The sequence below is a fragment of the Staurois parvus genome, unplaced genomic scaffold (assembly GCF_062004578.1).
Source record: "Staurois parvus isolate SC_StPar_1 unplaced genomic scaffold, SC_StPar_1.0 ptg000390l, whole genome shotgun sequence".
In the NCBI taxonomy this organism is placed as follows: Eukaryota; Metazoa; Chordata; class Amphibia; order Anura; family Ranidae; genus Staurois; species Staurois parvus.
In genome coordinates this window covers 4,189,106-4,205,856 of record NW_028318186.1, presented here as the reverse complement: position 1 = coordinate 4,205,856, position 16,751 = coordinate 4,189,106, and the positions used below count along the sequence as shown (strand labels likewise).

Genomic DNA, 16,751 nt, shown 5'->3' with positions numbered 1-16,751 from the left:
CCTGGGGAGGTGTGCCCAGTAGGTGGCTGGGGAGAACATAAATAGGCTGGGGTCTGGAACAGCCAGGGTCTTGTCCTGCTGGAGAAGTTTCACACCCTTAGCTCCTTAGCTTGCTCCCTTCTGAGGCAGTTCTGCTGGTGGACCTGAAGGAAGTTAGGAACTGTGCAGTTGTCTTGTGACATAGACATGTCCAGTGGAAACTGATAAGTATGCTGTTGTCTTGAGTACAGACCTGAGCTCAAGATCCCAGTGACAGTGTGTTGTCCTGCTTTTGAGGTGATAAGTGCCAGTAATAACTCTCACTAAGATGACTCTTACAGGGTCTCAGTTCTCGCCATTCCCATTTGTCCCTGGCAATACACTGTTCAGAGTAGCCTAGCCTAGTGAAGTGTGTCCTCCTACTATTATTCAGTGTTCCTGGAGTATCCCATACTACCCTAACCCCTCTCCTGTTGCAAGTTCTTCACGCAAAAAATAACAAAAAGACAATTCCTAGATGTCTTACTGTTGCTTGGGTGATTGGTGGTCTCTACACTGTTTGGGACTCCTAGGGGGTAGCACTACATAGAAAATTATTGAGTTTAGCCAACACTTATAACTTCAACAAACTTTTATTAAATAGCTGATAACAAACATTGAATGTTACTACAATTTTGCCATTTACAAATTATGTATAGATAATATAAATATCAAATGAATAGCTTCCAGTTGCATAGCGACAATCAGAAAATGCTCATTCCATTCATTAGATTGGCAGTGATGTCACAAGCGCTGCTATACAAGAAAGTGGCTCTTATTTTATTTCTCCCTTAGTGCACTCACACATGGCACCACAGTCACTTATAAGTTCTTGGTCAGCTCCGCAGGTGTTACCCTTCATGTAATCAAGGCAGTTTATATATAAATCCATATATGGGCAAGGGTTTGCTGGTAAAAAAAAAACAAATACAGAAGTAGAGGTACTTAATAAAATTAGTTAACATTCGCATGTGTTGTTTACAAGTATTTTTTATGAAATTCTACGAGTACAGTGCCTTGAAAAAAGTGTTCATACCCCTTGAACTTTTCCACATTTTGTCATGTTACAACCAAAAATGTATATGTAATATATTTATTGAGTTATTTATGCTATAGACCAACACAAAGTGACACATTATTATTATGGAAAGAAAATGATAAATGTTTTTCAAACTTTTTTACAAATAAATATCTGAAAAGTGTGGCATGCATTTGTATTCAGCCCCCTTCATTCTGATACCCCTAACAAAAATCTAGTGGAACCAATTATCTTCAAAAGTCACCTAATTAGTAAATAGAGTCCACCTGTGTGCAATTTAATCTCAGTATAAATACAGCTGTTCTGTGAGACCCTCAGAGGATTGTTAGAGAACATTAGTGAACAAACAGCATCATGAAGGCCAGGGAAAAACTGGAAAGAGTCTGGCACAACTGCAAACCTACCAAGACACAGCCATCCACCTAAACTGACAGGCCAGGCAAGGAGAACATTAATCAGAGAAGCAGCCAAGAGGCCCATGGTAACTCTGGAGGAGCTGCAGAGATCCACAGCTCAGGTGGGAGAATCCATCCACAGGACAACTATTAGTCGCGCACTCCACAAATCTGGCCTTTATGAAAGAGTGCCAAGAAGAAAGCCATTGTTGAAAGAAAGCCGTAAGTAGTCCTGGTTGCAGTTTGCGAGAAGCCATGTGGGGGACACAGCAAACATGTGGAAGAAGATGCTCTGGTCTTGGCCTAAAAGCAAATCGCTATGTGTGGTGGAAAACTAACACTGCACATCACCCTGAACACACCATCCCCACCGAGAAACATGGTGGTGGCACCATCATGTTGTGGGGATGCTTTTCGTCAGCAGGGTCAGGGAAGCTGGTCAGAGTTGATGGGAAGATGAATGGAGCCAAATACAGAGCAATCTTAGAAGAAAACCTGTTAGAGTCTGCAAAAGATTTGAGACTGGGGTGGAGGTTCACCTTCCAGCAGGACAACGACCCTAAACCTACAGCCAGAGCTACAATGGAATGGTTTAGATCAAAGCATATTTATGTGTTAGAATGGCCCAGTCAAAGTCCAGACCTAAATCCAATTGAGAATCTGTGGCAAGACTTAAAAACTTCTGTTCACAGACGCTCTCCATCCAATCTGACAGAGCCTAAGCTATTTTGCAAAGAAGAATGGGCAAAATGTCCCTCTCTAGATGTGCAAAGCTGGTAGAGACTTCCCCAGAAAGGTGATTCTACACAGTATTAACTCCGGGGGTTTGAATACAAATGCAATCCACACTTTTCGCATATTTATTTGTAAAAAAATTTGAAAACCATTTATCATTTTCTTTACACTTCACAATTTTGTGCCACTTTGTGTTGGTCTATCACATAAAATCCCAAAAAAATACATTGACATTTTTGGTTGTAACATGACAAAATGAGCAAAATTTCAAGGGGTATGAAAACTTTTTCAACTGTAATAAAGAAAACCCAACAATAAACACAGCCAGACAACTCAGGGTTGCCACCTGTCAGGTTTTCAACAAGAAATTTTTATTTTAACTATCACTGTCCTATTCATTTATGCTGAGTTATCTACTTTTCGGAGATCGTGTTGCAGGCACCATTTTTAATTTAAGCAACGTTTGTCTTATAGTCGGATTAACCGGCTGCCTGACATCTGTGGCTCTGTCTATGTATGCTCACTCCCTTAAGACATTTTCAGATATATATGCAGATAAAATATTCTTAATTTTTTATTAAAAAAGACAAAAAAATTTAAACACAGACAGCTTAAAGTGTTACTAAACCCACAAAATTAAAATCAGACTGTATATGCAGTAAGGAGCGAAATAAAAACGAGAAGCGCACAAACCTTGCGCATTACCTCAGTAAACACAAATTTATTAATCAGAAAGGTACTCACAAACAGCGAATAAAATCAGGCATGTCAGTCCTCACAGGGACTTCAGAGATAGGGAGCCAGCGCGAGTCCCATCGTGGGGGTAAGCACTCAGTTCAGCTGACGCGTTTCGAAGGCCAAACCTTCTTCATCAGAGCTGACTGAACTGAGAGTGATCGCTCCCTTTTAAGTCCCTGAACTGAAATATTGACCCTCCCCTCTGGGTTGGGCAGTCTCAGGCTGGGAGGGGGGGGGGGGGCGGGGCCCCAGGTGTCAACACCAAGTAATGTTGCAACGTCAGGCTAACAATATAACATGATAAGAGTGAATAAATGTATATATAAAGAACACATAAAAAAATCATATATACATATATATGCCCACATATCCATCTATGAAATAAATGAATAAATATAATAAATGAATAAATATAATTCTAAATATAATTTTAAAATTAATTTTAAAACCATGATGATTGTGATAAACATGCAAGAGAGAGAAAGATGTATATATATACACATAAAAGATATTAAAAATAATAATAATAAATTGAAAATAATGAATATAATGAATAGTGATAGAGTCATATCCTAGGACAAATTCATCAATCATTAGGTGTACACACATTCCCACATGTATATATGTTCATGCCAAAATAAATGATAATACAAAATATATATATATAAAAATTATTACTAGTTAATTAGTACTATCATTATTGTATATTGTATACAACCTGATAATGATAGTACTAATTAACTAGTAATAATTTTTAATATCTTTTATGTGTATATATATACATCTTTCTCTCTCTTGCATGTTTATCACAATCATCATGGTTTTAAAATTAATTTTAAAATTATATTTAGAATTATATTTATTCATTTATTATATTTATTCATTTATTTCATAGATGGATATGTGGGCATATATATGTATATATGATTTTTTTATGTGTTCTTTATATATACATTTATTCACTCTTATCATGTTATATTGTTAGTCTGACGTTGCAACATTACTTGGTGTTGACACCTGGGGCCCCGCCCCCCCCCCCCCCCCTCCCAGCCTGAGACTGCCCAACCCAGAGGGGAGGGTCAATATTTCAGTTCAGGGACTTAAAAGGGAGCGATCACTCTCAGTTCAGTCAGCTCTGATGAAGAAGGTTTGGCCTTCGAAACGCGTCAGCTGAACTGAGTGCTTACCCCCACGATGGGACTCGCGCTGGCTCTCTATCTCTGAAGTCCCTGTGAGGACTGACATGCCTGATTTTATTCGCTGTTTGTGAGTACCTTTCTGATTAATAAATTTGTGTTTACTGAGGTAATGCGCAAGGTTTGTGCGCTTCTCGTTTTTATTTCGCTCTGTAGTGTTGGTCGGGCTTCCCCAGCCTTGTTTGGAGCTGCACAACCTTTGAAGCACTGGTGGTCGGTGTTTGTCCAGTTCTGGTTCCATCTATGTGCCACCCGCCTGGGTCCTTGAGCGCAGAAGAATTCGTGTTTGGTCTACTGTATATGCAGTAAAGCATACTTGTTATACTGAATGTAGAACCAAAGGGGTTTATCCTCTGCATTGTGTAAAAATGCTGTTTGATCCTGACTTCTCTGATCCTCCCCTTTTTTCAATTGTCTGCCTCTTATCTCCTGATAAGACATATCATGTGAAGACACTGTCCATGCCCAGTTTGGTGTGTATTGCTAGAGAGGTTTTTTTTTTCTTGGGAGAGTGCATGTGAGCAACACAGGGCCAATCAGCACTGCCCAGACAGAGGTCAGGGGTTCTACATCCTCCTAGAGAAAACTCATCCTACAAGCTTTAACTGGTGCGTGACCAGACACTGATAGAAGTCACAAGACTGCTATATACTGCTGATGAGTAAAAGTATTTTGCCGTTAATATTTACTAAAATAATTGCGTTTCCATTGTCTGTGCACTGTGGGAGACCAGATATAGTGAATGCAGGGGTGTAGGTGTAGGGGGTCCTGGGTGTAGTAACCCTTTAACTATGTAGAATCCATAGGAGCCTGTCCAACAGATTTCATCTTTTTCCTATCACCTTAATTTATTAGTGGTCCAGGGGGACAACAGCTCAGATATTTTTCAGACTTAAAGAATAACTCCAATTTTGTGAAAAAATATAGCAAATAAAAAAATTGGCATATTCATTTTCCACACAAGCCATGTTGTAATTCAATGTTATTAAAATATAAAAAAAAAAAGTCAGCTGCACTGCTATTAGCTCTTCTTGCAGTATTTCTGATAATCAGTGCATTGATTGCATACACAGTGGCGTCACTAGGGCTGGTGTCACCTGGTGTGGTAAAACATGGTGTCACCCTCCCTTTCAATTATAATTCTACTGCAGCCCCCCCTCAATTATATTTACCCTTCACCAGCAATTATACCTTCATTGCAGCCCCCTTCAACTCTCCCTCCCCTACACAATTTTAATACCACTGCACCCCACAATGTCACATTGCATAAAATTCCCCTGCACCCCTTCCCCCAGGAAGATCTCTCACCTCTCCCTCGGCTGCCATCACTCTGTCCAACTCCTGCTAGTATATCACTGCCTATTACTAAGGCAATTGGGGAGAGCACGCCACATGATGACGTCACTACGCCAGGGGCGGACTGACAACTCATGGGGCCCCCGGGCAATAGGGGATCATGGGACCCCTGTGTCCTTGCACACACTAAAAAAAGCCTATGAAAAAGGTACTAGGGGCATCTCATGGGGCCCCCTACTGACCCCGGGCCCTCGGGCAGTGCCCGAGTTTCCAAATGGTCAGTCTGCCCCTGCACTATGCCCAGAAGTAGGAGCAAGCCAGACTTGTCCAGCAATGGGGCGAGGCGGGTGGACAGAGAACCGACCATCCCTCCTCCAGTAATAACCCAGAAACCTGATGCTGAAGGGATAAATAGGAGAAAGGAAAGGACAGGAAATGAGGAGAAATCTCCACATTGAAGATAAAATCTCCACAGTGTGCTGTCTACTATTGGTGATGGTGGAAGCAATGGCCAATGTATATGATGGAAGACACATGCTAGACCGGAGTCAGGACACCTCACACGCACACATATATACCTACTTAATGGTGTCATCCCTCTAGTGGGTTTCACCTGGGTAGCGATGCCACTGTGCATACAGTAATGTTTCCAACCCAAAACCAGCCCTTCTTGATTCGTTTCACTACTCCTGGCTTGCGAAAAAGGATAGGGGAACCTGGTCTTGAGCAAGCTATGGATACGTGTGTGTCTTAAAATTACCTTTCCTTTTCAATCTGCAGCCATTGTTATTTTCTGTAATTTTCAAAGCAATACAGAACGCTAGAGGCACTCTGTGCATCGTTTGTGTACAGAGCCTCCCAAGAAATTTAATTTCCCACTTGTGTGATTGGTTTGCTGATTTTCCTAGACGTCTGCACTGAGATCAAATTTTAGGCATCCCCTGCAATAGGAATTTTTATTTTCGTGAGATACTCTACAAGGGTAAATACTTCTAAAGGGATGCAGACCCTGCAGCTTCTCATTAGAACCAGACCCTCCCATTCAGAATCAGTTTGCAAAGAATATGGTGAAACAAACATCTATGTCTCCAAAACAGAAAAAGGTGAGACTCTGCAACAATGTTTGTTAAAATCCTTGCAATGTACATCGATCACCCCTTTTTCTAAAAATCTAGAGTTACACTTAAAGTAGTATATGGACCACTTAATCTCACCGGCCTCTTTATTAGGTGCACCTCTTCAATTGCTTGCTAATACAAAAATTGCTAATTAGCGAATCACATGACAGCAACTCAATGCATTTAGGCATGTAGACATGGTGAAGACAACTTGCTAAAATTCAAACTGAGCATCAGAATGGGGAAGAAATGGGATTTAAGTGTCTTTGAACGTGGCATGATTGCTGGTGGCAGACAGGCTGGTCTGAGTATTTCAAAAACTGCTGATCTACTGGGATTTTCATGCACAACCATCTCTAGGGTTTACAGTGAATGGTCCGAAAAAGAGAAAATATCCAGTGTGTGGCAGTTGTGTAGACAAAAATGCTTTGTTGATGTCAGAGGTCAGAGGAGAATGGGCAGACTGGTTCCAGATGATAGCAAGACAACAGTAACTCAAAAATAAGCACTCGTTACGACCAAGATATGCAGAATGCCATCTCTGAATGTACATTACGTTGAACTTTGAAGCAGATGGGCTACAGCAGCAGAAGACCACACCAGGTGCCATTCCTGTCAGCTAAATACAGAAAACAGAGGCTACTAAAAATTGGACAATAGAAGATTGGAAAAACTATGCCTGGTCTGATGAGTCTCAATTTCAGCTGCAACATTCAGGTGGTATGGTCAGAATTTGGTGTAAACAACATAAAAGCGTGGATCCATCCTGCCTTGTATCAACGATTTGGGATGGTGGTGGTAGTGTAATGGATTGGGGGATATTTTCTTGGCTCACTTTGGACCCCTTAGTACCAATTGAACATCGTTTAAATGCCAACTATCCAAAATAATAATTGGCTTTAGCTACACCTTAATGAACACCTACAAATGGACCATGGGTAAATGATATTAAAACTTACTACAAAGATTATTTTCACAAGAGCGAGGACAATCTCCACAAGGTGTTCCACTTTTGTATGGGTATGCTGTAGGTTTCCGATTCCCTCTGTAAAAAAAAAACAAAAAGCAGAATGCAGGTATCTAAATAACATATTATAGAAAAGAATCTGTTGAAGTAAAGCATCTGTGTTAAGGTTTACTGACCACTTTGCTAGAGATCACATGGATAAAGGTCTAGGCTTTTGGTTAAGCGAGCTTCACTGAAGAAAACTTGTTAACCAGGGGCGGACTGACAACTCATGGGCCCCCCGGGCAATAGGGGATCATGGGGTCCCTGTGTCCTTGCCCAAACTCAAAAAAGCCTATGAAAAAGGTTAACATTTCTTAGTTGATGACTATATATGCTTCCATGTACAGTAGTGCAATCACCACATCTCACATAACCACCTACAGTTGCAAGAAAAAGTATGTGAACCCCTTGGGATTACGTGGAGTTTTGCATGAATTGGGCATAAAATGTGCTCTGAACGTCATCTAAGTCACAACAATAGAAGAACACAGTCTGCTGAACATAATACTACACAAACATTAGATGTTGCCATAGTTTAATTGCACATAACATGTAAACATTCACAGTGCAGGGAGGAAAAAGTATGTGAGGCCCTAGCTTAATGACTTCTCCCAGAGCTAATTGGAGCCAGGAGTGAGCCAACCTTGACTCCAATCAGTGTGATGATATTGGATGTGTTGCTGACAGCTGTCCTGCCCTTAAAAAACACACACCTTTTTTGGGTTTACTGGTTTCAAGAAGCACTGTCTGATGTGAACCATGCCTCGCAGAAAAGAGCTCTCAGAAGACCTACGATCAAGAATTGTTGACTTGCATGAAGCTGGAAAGGGTTACAAAAGTATCTCCAAAAGCCTTGATGTTCATGTGTCCACGGTAAGACAGACTGTCTACAAATGGAGAAAGTTTAGCACTGTTGCTACTCTCTCTAGGCGTGGTTGTCCTGTAAAAATGACTGCAAGAGCACAGCGCAGAATGCTGCATGAGGTAAAGAAGAATCCCAGAGTGTCAGCTAAAGACCTACAGAAATCTCTGGCACATGCTAACATTTTTGTTGACACATTTACAATAAGGAAAACATTAAACAAGAATGGAGTACATGGGAGGACACCACGGAGGAAGCCATTGCTGTCCAAAAAGAATATTGCAGCACGTTTGAAGTTTGCAAAAGAGCACCTGGATGTTCCACAGCACTACTGGCAAAATATACTGTGGACAGATGAAACCAAGATTGAGTTGTTTGGGAAGAACACACAACACTATGTGTGGAGAAAAAAAGGCACAGCACACCAACATCAAAACCTCATCCCCACTGTAAAACATGGCGGAGGGAGCATCAGGGCCTGGACGGATTGTTGTCATTGATGGGAAAATGAATTCCAGAGTTTATCAAGACATTTTGCAGGAAAACGTACGACCATCTGTCCGCCAACTGAAGCTCCGCAGAGCATGGGTGATGCAACAGGACAATGACCCAAAGCATACAAGTAATTCAACAAAACAATGGCTGCAACAGCACAGAATACGCCTTCTGGAGTGGCCCAGTCAGAGTCCTGACCTCAACCCGATTGAAATGCTGTGGCATGACCTTAAGAGAGCGATTCACACCAGACATCCCAAGAATATTGCTACACTGAAACAGTTTTGTGAAGAGGAGTGGTCCAAAATTACTCCAGATCGTTGTGCAGGTCTGATCTGCAACTACAGGAAACGTTTGGTTGAGGTTATTGCTGCCAAAGGAGGGTCAACCAGTTATTAAGTCCAAAGGTTCACATACTTTTTCCTCCCTGCACTGTGAATGTTTACATGTTATGTGCAATTAAACCATGGCAACATCTAATGTTTGTGTAGTATTATGTTCAGCAGACTGTGTTCTTCTATTGTTGTTACTTAGATGATGTTCAGAGCACATTTTATGCCCAATTCATGCAAAACTCCACGTAATCCCAAGGGGTTCACATACTTTTTCTTGCAACTGTATAGATCCTAACCTCCTTTTGTATCAGATAACTGTGAGATTAATGTTTAAAGAGGAACTTGGCCTTTCTTATGAAAGTTTCAGTCTTTTTCCCCCCTTACCTTTAGTGCTCATAGCGATAATGAAGTGGAAGCTCCAATTGTTTGCCTTTGGTACCCCTTCCCACTTCCAGCTCAGTTTGCTGTGCTGAAGTGAGCTGGAAGTTCGCAAATATCTCCTTCGTCCCGCAATTCACAGGTCTCAGAAGACTGCGGGTTCAATCAAGATGCACATCGCGACTCACGCATGCACAGTTGGGCACTCGGCTGTGAAGCCGCAAGCTGTCACAGCCTGGTGTCCACAGTTGAGATGCCGGCGTAAGGGAGAGAAGAGGGAGAGAAAGGACGTCACGGGTGAGCACATCGTTGGACCCTGGGAAAGGCGAGTGTGTGTTTTTGTAGCTCCTGCCTTTTAATAAACACAAAAATGACTGGAACTCCACTTTAAACCCAAAAATAAACATTTATTATACTGCAGCTTACCAATTTGTAGATGTGATGGCTGCATTCGTTTTCTTTTTTAGGCTTTCTTTCATCCATTTTCAGCTGTTGATCTGGCCAGTAAGTCTGTTGTCTTTCAAAAGAACAAGCACTCTTGCAGATGTATCAGTAACAGTGATGAGACAAACCCTTTACCACCGTGCTGCTTTCAATGATCGTTTTTTATTTATTTTTATAAAAACGTTATCCCAAAATGAACAACTGCTCATAAAGTGTTAGCTGGAGTTTGTCTTCATTTTTTTTTAGTGTATCTAAATCTGTTGTCAATCTAACACTACCCTTCCCCCAGATTAATAAAGGTGTTGTCAAAGGTGTCTCTCTTGCTCTTTCGTCAAGAGTGTAGGGAGGCGTGTTACTAGCCAGATCATCAGGCGCATTGGGAAAGAGCCTATAAAAGAAAAAGAATGCAGCAACCATATCTAATGATTGGTAAGCTGCAATATATTACATTTTTAGTTTCGGGTTCAATATCGTCATAAAGATGCTGCATTGATATTCATACAAGCCCAGCAGACCTCTTCCCTTGCACGGTTCTCCTACTCCAGTTCCTGTCCTGCACTGCCACCTTCTTTCCTTATGTCATGGGGAGCTGGCTATGTCCTCCTGGTTCTTGTAGCCGGCCCCTAAATGACACAGCACCAGATCTCACACATGCACAGACAGAGATGGCGTGCAGTGTCTTTGTTTAACTGTTATCCTATGAATGAAGGATAGCATATCCCTCAACTGTCCCTGATTTAGAGGGACTGTCCTTCTACTGGAACCAAAATCATCTGTCCCTCTTTTTGGGCTGATGTTTAGACCTTTATAAAGAAATGTACTAGAAATGTTATATTGCAGTAAAACTTACCGTATTTTTCGCTCCATAAGACGCACTTTTTTCCCCCCAAAAAAGGGGGGGAAATGTTAGTGCGTCTTATGGAGTGAATACGGAGCGGCCGGTCCGGTATTTCCACCACTGCCGTGTCAGAATACCGGGCCGGCCGCTCAGCTCTGCAGCGGGACCTTATGGAGATGACTGCTGACCTTTGGGGAGGTGGGGGGGGGGAGCGGGTACCTGAATTTGACAGGTACCCGCTCTTACTTCCGTGGAGTTGTTCTTTAATCTTACCTGTTCCTCTATCCAGCGGCGCGCTGTCTTCCCGGCTTCTGTAGTGTGGGCGCTCGGCATGACAGCTGGGTGCCAAGCGCGCATGCGCAAGAAGCGGTGCTTTTTGTGAATGGTAAGGCAGTACCTGGGACACATGACAGATCCCAGAAGCCGCCGGACCAATCACAAAGCGCAAGGGCTTCTCGCCCATGCGCACTGGGCACCCGGCTGTCATGCCGAGCGCCGACACTAAAGAAGCCGGGAAGACAGCGTGCGGCTGGATAGAGGAACAGGTAAGATCAAAGAACAACTCTGCGGAAGTAAGAGCGGGTACCTGTCAAATTCAGGTACCCGCTCCCCCCCCCTCCCCAAAGGTCAGCAGTCATCTCCTGTACTGTCCGCAGTCTCTGGTCATCCCCTGTACTGTGTCCGCAGTCTCTGGTCATCTCCTGTACTGTGTCCGCAGTTTCTGGTCATCCCTGTACTGTCCGCAGTCTCTGGTCATCCCCTGTACTGTGTCCGCAGTCTCTGGTCATCTCCTGTACTGTGTCCGCAGTTTCTGGTCATCCCTGTACTGTCCGCAGTCTCTGGTCATTACCTGTACTGTGTCCGCAGTCTCTGGTCATCCCTGTGCTGTCCGAAGTCTCTGGTCATCTCCTGTACTATGTCCGCAGTCTCTGGTCATCTCCTGTACTGTGTCCGCAGTCTCTGGTCATCTCCTGTACTGTGTCCGCAGTCTCTGGTCATCTCCTGTACTATGTCTGCAGTCTCTGGTCATCTCCTGTACTATGTCCGCAGTCTCTGATCATCTCCTGTGCTGTCCGCAGTCTCTGGTCATCCCTGTACTGTGTCCGCAGTCTCTGGTCATCCCTGTGCTTTCCGCAGTCTCTGGTCATCCCTGTGCTGTCCGCAGTCTCTGGTCATCCCTGTACTGTGTCCGCAGTCTCTGGTCATCCCTGTGCTGTCCGCAGTCTCTGGTCATCCCTGTACAGTCCGCAGTCTCTGGTCATCCCTGTGCTGTCCGCAGTCTCTGGTCATCTCCTGTACTATGTCTGCAGTCCATTAGTTCAGAATTTTTTTTTTCCTGTTTTCTGCCTCTAAAACCTAGGTGCGTCTTATGGTCAGGTGCGTCTTATGGAGCGAAAAATACGGTATATTGGGTTTAACCAATCATTTTTTGTGTAGGAGCTACATCAGAAGTACTGATTTTATTAGCAATTAGTGATTTATTCATTGTTTTTTTTTCAATCCACCTGGCTTCGCAGATTCAGGAGGACGTACATGTATGTCATCCTGCTTGTGTGCCTAGAGTGTGCCTTCTGGGGTGCACAGTAGCACAATATACCATCTGCTGTATCCTCCAAATTCCAGATAATGAGCCCCTTTAACCCCTTGGACCTCACACAAGTGTCCCTATTCATTTAAATGGATTATGATCAGTGGGCGCTATGCCCTATAAAAGCAACGTTCCTGCCATAGCTACGAAGCAAAGCATAGGTACACCCACAGCCACTGCCTCTGCAGCTAACAGGGGTAGTGTTGGAGGGCAGTAAAACCATGGCTCGTCTGGAAGGTTTTAACGTCCCCCCAACCTCTGTTGTAAACGCAAGCCCTAATAGGGCAACCAGTCACAGTATTTCCGATAACCACCACATCGGCCAGTGTTGCCACACCAGTGTAGCTAGAAACAGTGTTCCTGATTGCTGTTACACATGTTGCAGTGTCACCAGACCAGTGTATGCCAGCAACAGTGTCCCTTATCCCCACCACACCAGTTGCAGTGTCACCAGACCAGTGTATGCCAGCAACAGTGTTCCTTATCCCCACCACACCAGTTGCAGTGTCCCCAGACCAGTGTATGCCAGAAACAGTGTTCCTTATCACCACTATACCAGTGCAGTATTGTCTCTATCTGCCACCTGTACTGACACTGACCTGTTTATTGATCATATTTCTGCCTGCTGTCTGAACTGATCCTTTCCCTTTTTGCTAACCATGTCTCTGCTTGCTGCCTGAACTGACCTTTCTGCATGTCCCACTGACTATGCTCCTTTTGAGACAACATTCTCAGCCTCCCCTGTGGACAACTGCACTCCTGGAACCATAGGAAATATTTTGTTCACCTTTTTTGATAGGTAGTCAGCAAATTAGGTGTGTAATGTATACCCCTTTAAAAGCCAGAAGCTGCTCCTTAGATTTTGGGCCTCTCTACATGGCTAGGTTGTGAAAAAGTCTCACACGTGTGAAATCCCCATACTTGGGAGGAGTAGCATAATGTGTTTTGCAGTGCAATTTGAAGATTGTGTGCACTGTTTATTAGAAAGATCTTATTAATTGACAACTTTGTGAAAAAAATAAATTTAAATTTCTTTCCACATTTTCCATAAACTTGTGGAAAAAATTACTTTTTAAAAGACTATGTCTTTAAAAAAATACCTTGAGGAGCTTGCTCTCCAAAATGAGGTTATTTTGTTTGTGTTTCTTTGCCCTAGCACTTCATAGTCATAAAATTAGACATGTAAATTGTGCTACCTGAAAACCCAAAGGTGCTCCTTGGATCCTTCTATGCGTGAAGGCTTTAAAAAAGGTCACAAACATCCTCATACTTTGGAGGAGTAGCAGAATGTGTTTTGGAGTGTAATTATAAGTATGCCTATGCTACGTGTGAGAAATAACATGTTAAAATGACAATGTTGTGAAAGAAAATAATTTTTTTTAAATTTCTTCATTTTTCCAAAAAAAATTGTAACAAAAATTACAACTTCAAAAAACTTATCATGACTCCTACTAAATATTTTGTACTGTCTACTTTCCAAAAAGGGTTTTTTTTAGGGTATTTGTACTGTCCTGGCATTTGAGGGCCTCAACAAATGAGAAAGGCCATCAGTACATCAAGACTGATCAAGTTTTAAAAATACATACCATGGTTTGTAGATTCTATAACTTTCACATCAACTAAATAATATACACTGATTTGTTTTTTTTTCACCAATGAAATGTAGCAGAATACAATTTGGCCTACAGTTTTGAGGAGCATTATTTATTTGCAAGACTTCATAACAGAAATGCAGAATAAATTATATAAAATGTATTTGGTAACAGTGTTGCGTGACTAAGTAATTACCATTCAAAGTGTGACAGCGCTAAAAAATGGCCTGGGCAGAAATAGACACTATTTATATAATTTAAATAGCTTCATCATGCTTCATCAGCTATTCATAATACTGCCCCAAACTACCTCACTGACCTGATATCCAAATACCACCCAACACGTACTCTTCGCTCCTCAGAAGACCTCCTACTCTCTAGCTCCCTGGTCTCCTCCTCCCATGCCTGACTCCAGGACTTCTCCAGGGCTTCCCCCATCCTCTGGAACTCACTACCCAATCTATCAGACTGTCACCTACCCTCCTCACCTTTAGGCGCACCCTGAAAACCCATCTCTTTAGGGAAGCTTACCCCTCCCTCACCTAACTGCTGATCTCCTTCACTCCTCCTACCACTCCATCCCCCACAGCCATTTCCTCCTAGACTGTAAGCTCCAAGGAGCAGGGTCCTCAAACCCCTCATGTATTGTATTGTTACTTGTATTGTCTCATGTACTGTCCCCCACTCTAATGTACAGCGCTGAGCAAACTTTTTGGCGCTATATAAATACTGTATAATAATAATAATGCTTCCTACTAGATGCATCAAAAGGGACAAATGGAAGAATATAATCTGCCCCTTTAGCTGTTGTAAGCCACCTTAGTTCCTACATGGAAGAACAAATTTTGGTTATCATAATGTCAGTAAAGCCTAACCTTATTTTACAATGATCTTCATGATTAGATCACAATGGTTTAACCATGTTTCAATAGCCATATTATCCCGTATATGGTCAAGAATGTGAGCACTTTTGGGCCAGTGGTTAGCGTGTGCACCCTTTGCAGCTCTGACCGATCTAAGTTACATAGTTATATAGTTGGTCTGTCTGAAAAAAGACAAAAGTCCATCCAGTTCAACAAAAACAAAAGTTATAATCCAATGCCCACAATTGTTCCAGAGGAAGTAAAAAAAAAAACAGCAAAGCATCATCCAATTTGCTCCTGCAGAGGAACAAATTCCTTCTTGATCTCCTGATATTCCTTGGATAAACTCTACCTATAAAAGTTAGCACCCAGTTATATTTTGTGTATCTAGGGAAGAATCCATTCCTTTTTTAAAGCAATCCACTGAGCTGGCCAGAACCAACTCTTGAGGGAGTCTATTCCACATTTTCACAGCTCTTACTGTGAAGAAACCTTTCCATATTTGGAAATTAAATCTCTTTTCCTTCAGATGTAAAGAGTGCCCCCTTGTCCTCTGTGATGACCTCAGGGTGAATAACTCTACACCGAGTTCACTATATGAACCACTGATGTATTTATACATGGAGATCATATTCCCCCTTAATCTCCTTTTCTCAAGAGAGAATAAATTCAGTTCCTCTAATCTTTCCTCATAGCTGAGCTCCTCCATGCCTCTTCAGTTTGGTTGCCCTTCTCTGCACTTTCTTCAGTTCCCCAATGTTCTTTTTGTGAATTGGTGCCCAAATATGAACAATAAGAAAGGACTTTCTCAGCTGGGCGTGTAAAAAAAAAAAGGTGTACTTTTACTTACTCTGGATCACTTACTGAAAAGGTAACCACCACCAATAAACTCTAGTTCATGCGTGCTGCTTTTTAATAATACTTACGTTGGGCAGTAATGACACACAAAGTTATATGGGGTATCCAGATTTGGACATTCAGCAACACCACATCCTACCTGATAGGAAGTGCCCCACATCAACTAGGAAAAAAATACAAAAAATATTACAGTATTACTAAAGGCATTTTTAAAAAATTAAAATAACAAACGTATACTCACCTGCTTTGTGCAGTGGTATTGGCCCATATTCTTCTCTTCTCGGGTCCCCCCACCGGCGATACTGGCTCCTCCTGTTCTTTGTGTGTCCCAGTAGGAAGCCACTTGCTATGGGGTCAAATGCTGCATGCTCGCTCCCAACCTGTGTGTCTGTGACTTAGCCCCTCTGCCCCACTTCCTCTTCAACGCACTTGATTGACAGCAATGGCTCCTGCTGATGTTCGAATCCCTGTGCTGATCTCTTCTCCCATCTCTTCTCCTTCACACAGGGAAGGGGGAGCACAGGGAACTTAAAAACATTGTTTTTCCTTAATGCAGCCAATGCATTAAGGTAAAAAAAAAATGTTTTTAGGTTTAGTATCACTTTAATGCTCTCAGACATGTTATACGTTAATGTTTTCAGAGGTGCAGCCTATAAAAAGTAGTCATTTTTTCATCTATATTAGGTCCTAAATTTTACACTGTACTTTAATACTGTAGAAGGTCTATAAACTCACTAGGTATAATAGAACAAAATAAAGTTATGACTGAATAAAGCTCTATGTGATAAATTAAAAATATTGGTTTGGATTTGGAAATATTGGTTAGGATTTAGGATTATTAAGTGAAGACCTCAGTTTAGTATGAACATGTGCTTTTCCAATGTGGGACAGAGAAACAAGTTGACTCAGCCTCTCCCCTTTCTAGCAGCACATACTCACCTTCATTTGCTAGTC

General features: G+C 42.1%; 1 protein-coding gene across 1 annotated transcript in view; it reads right to left on the bottom strand.

Moving 5' to 3' along the window:
* Positions 1–592: 592 nt before the first annotated feature.
* The window catches only part of LOC149455558 (serotriflin-like), a 49,023-nt gene continuing 32,864 nt past the window's right edge, over positions 593–16,751 (bottom strand). The window contains exons 8-10 of the mRNA XM_089686007.1: positions 15,866–15,960; positions 7,495–7,580; positions 593–927 (exon numbers count right to left, since the gene is read on the bottom strand). Coding sequence (XP_089542133.1) covers positions 794–927; positions 7,495–7,580; positions 15,866–15,960 — 315 coding nt within the window. The 3' untranslated portion in view covers positions 593–793. The remainder of the gene's footprint in view (positions 928–7,494; positions 7,581–15,865; positions 15,961–16,751) is intronic.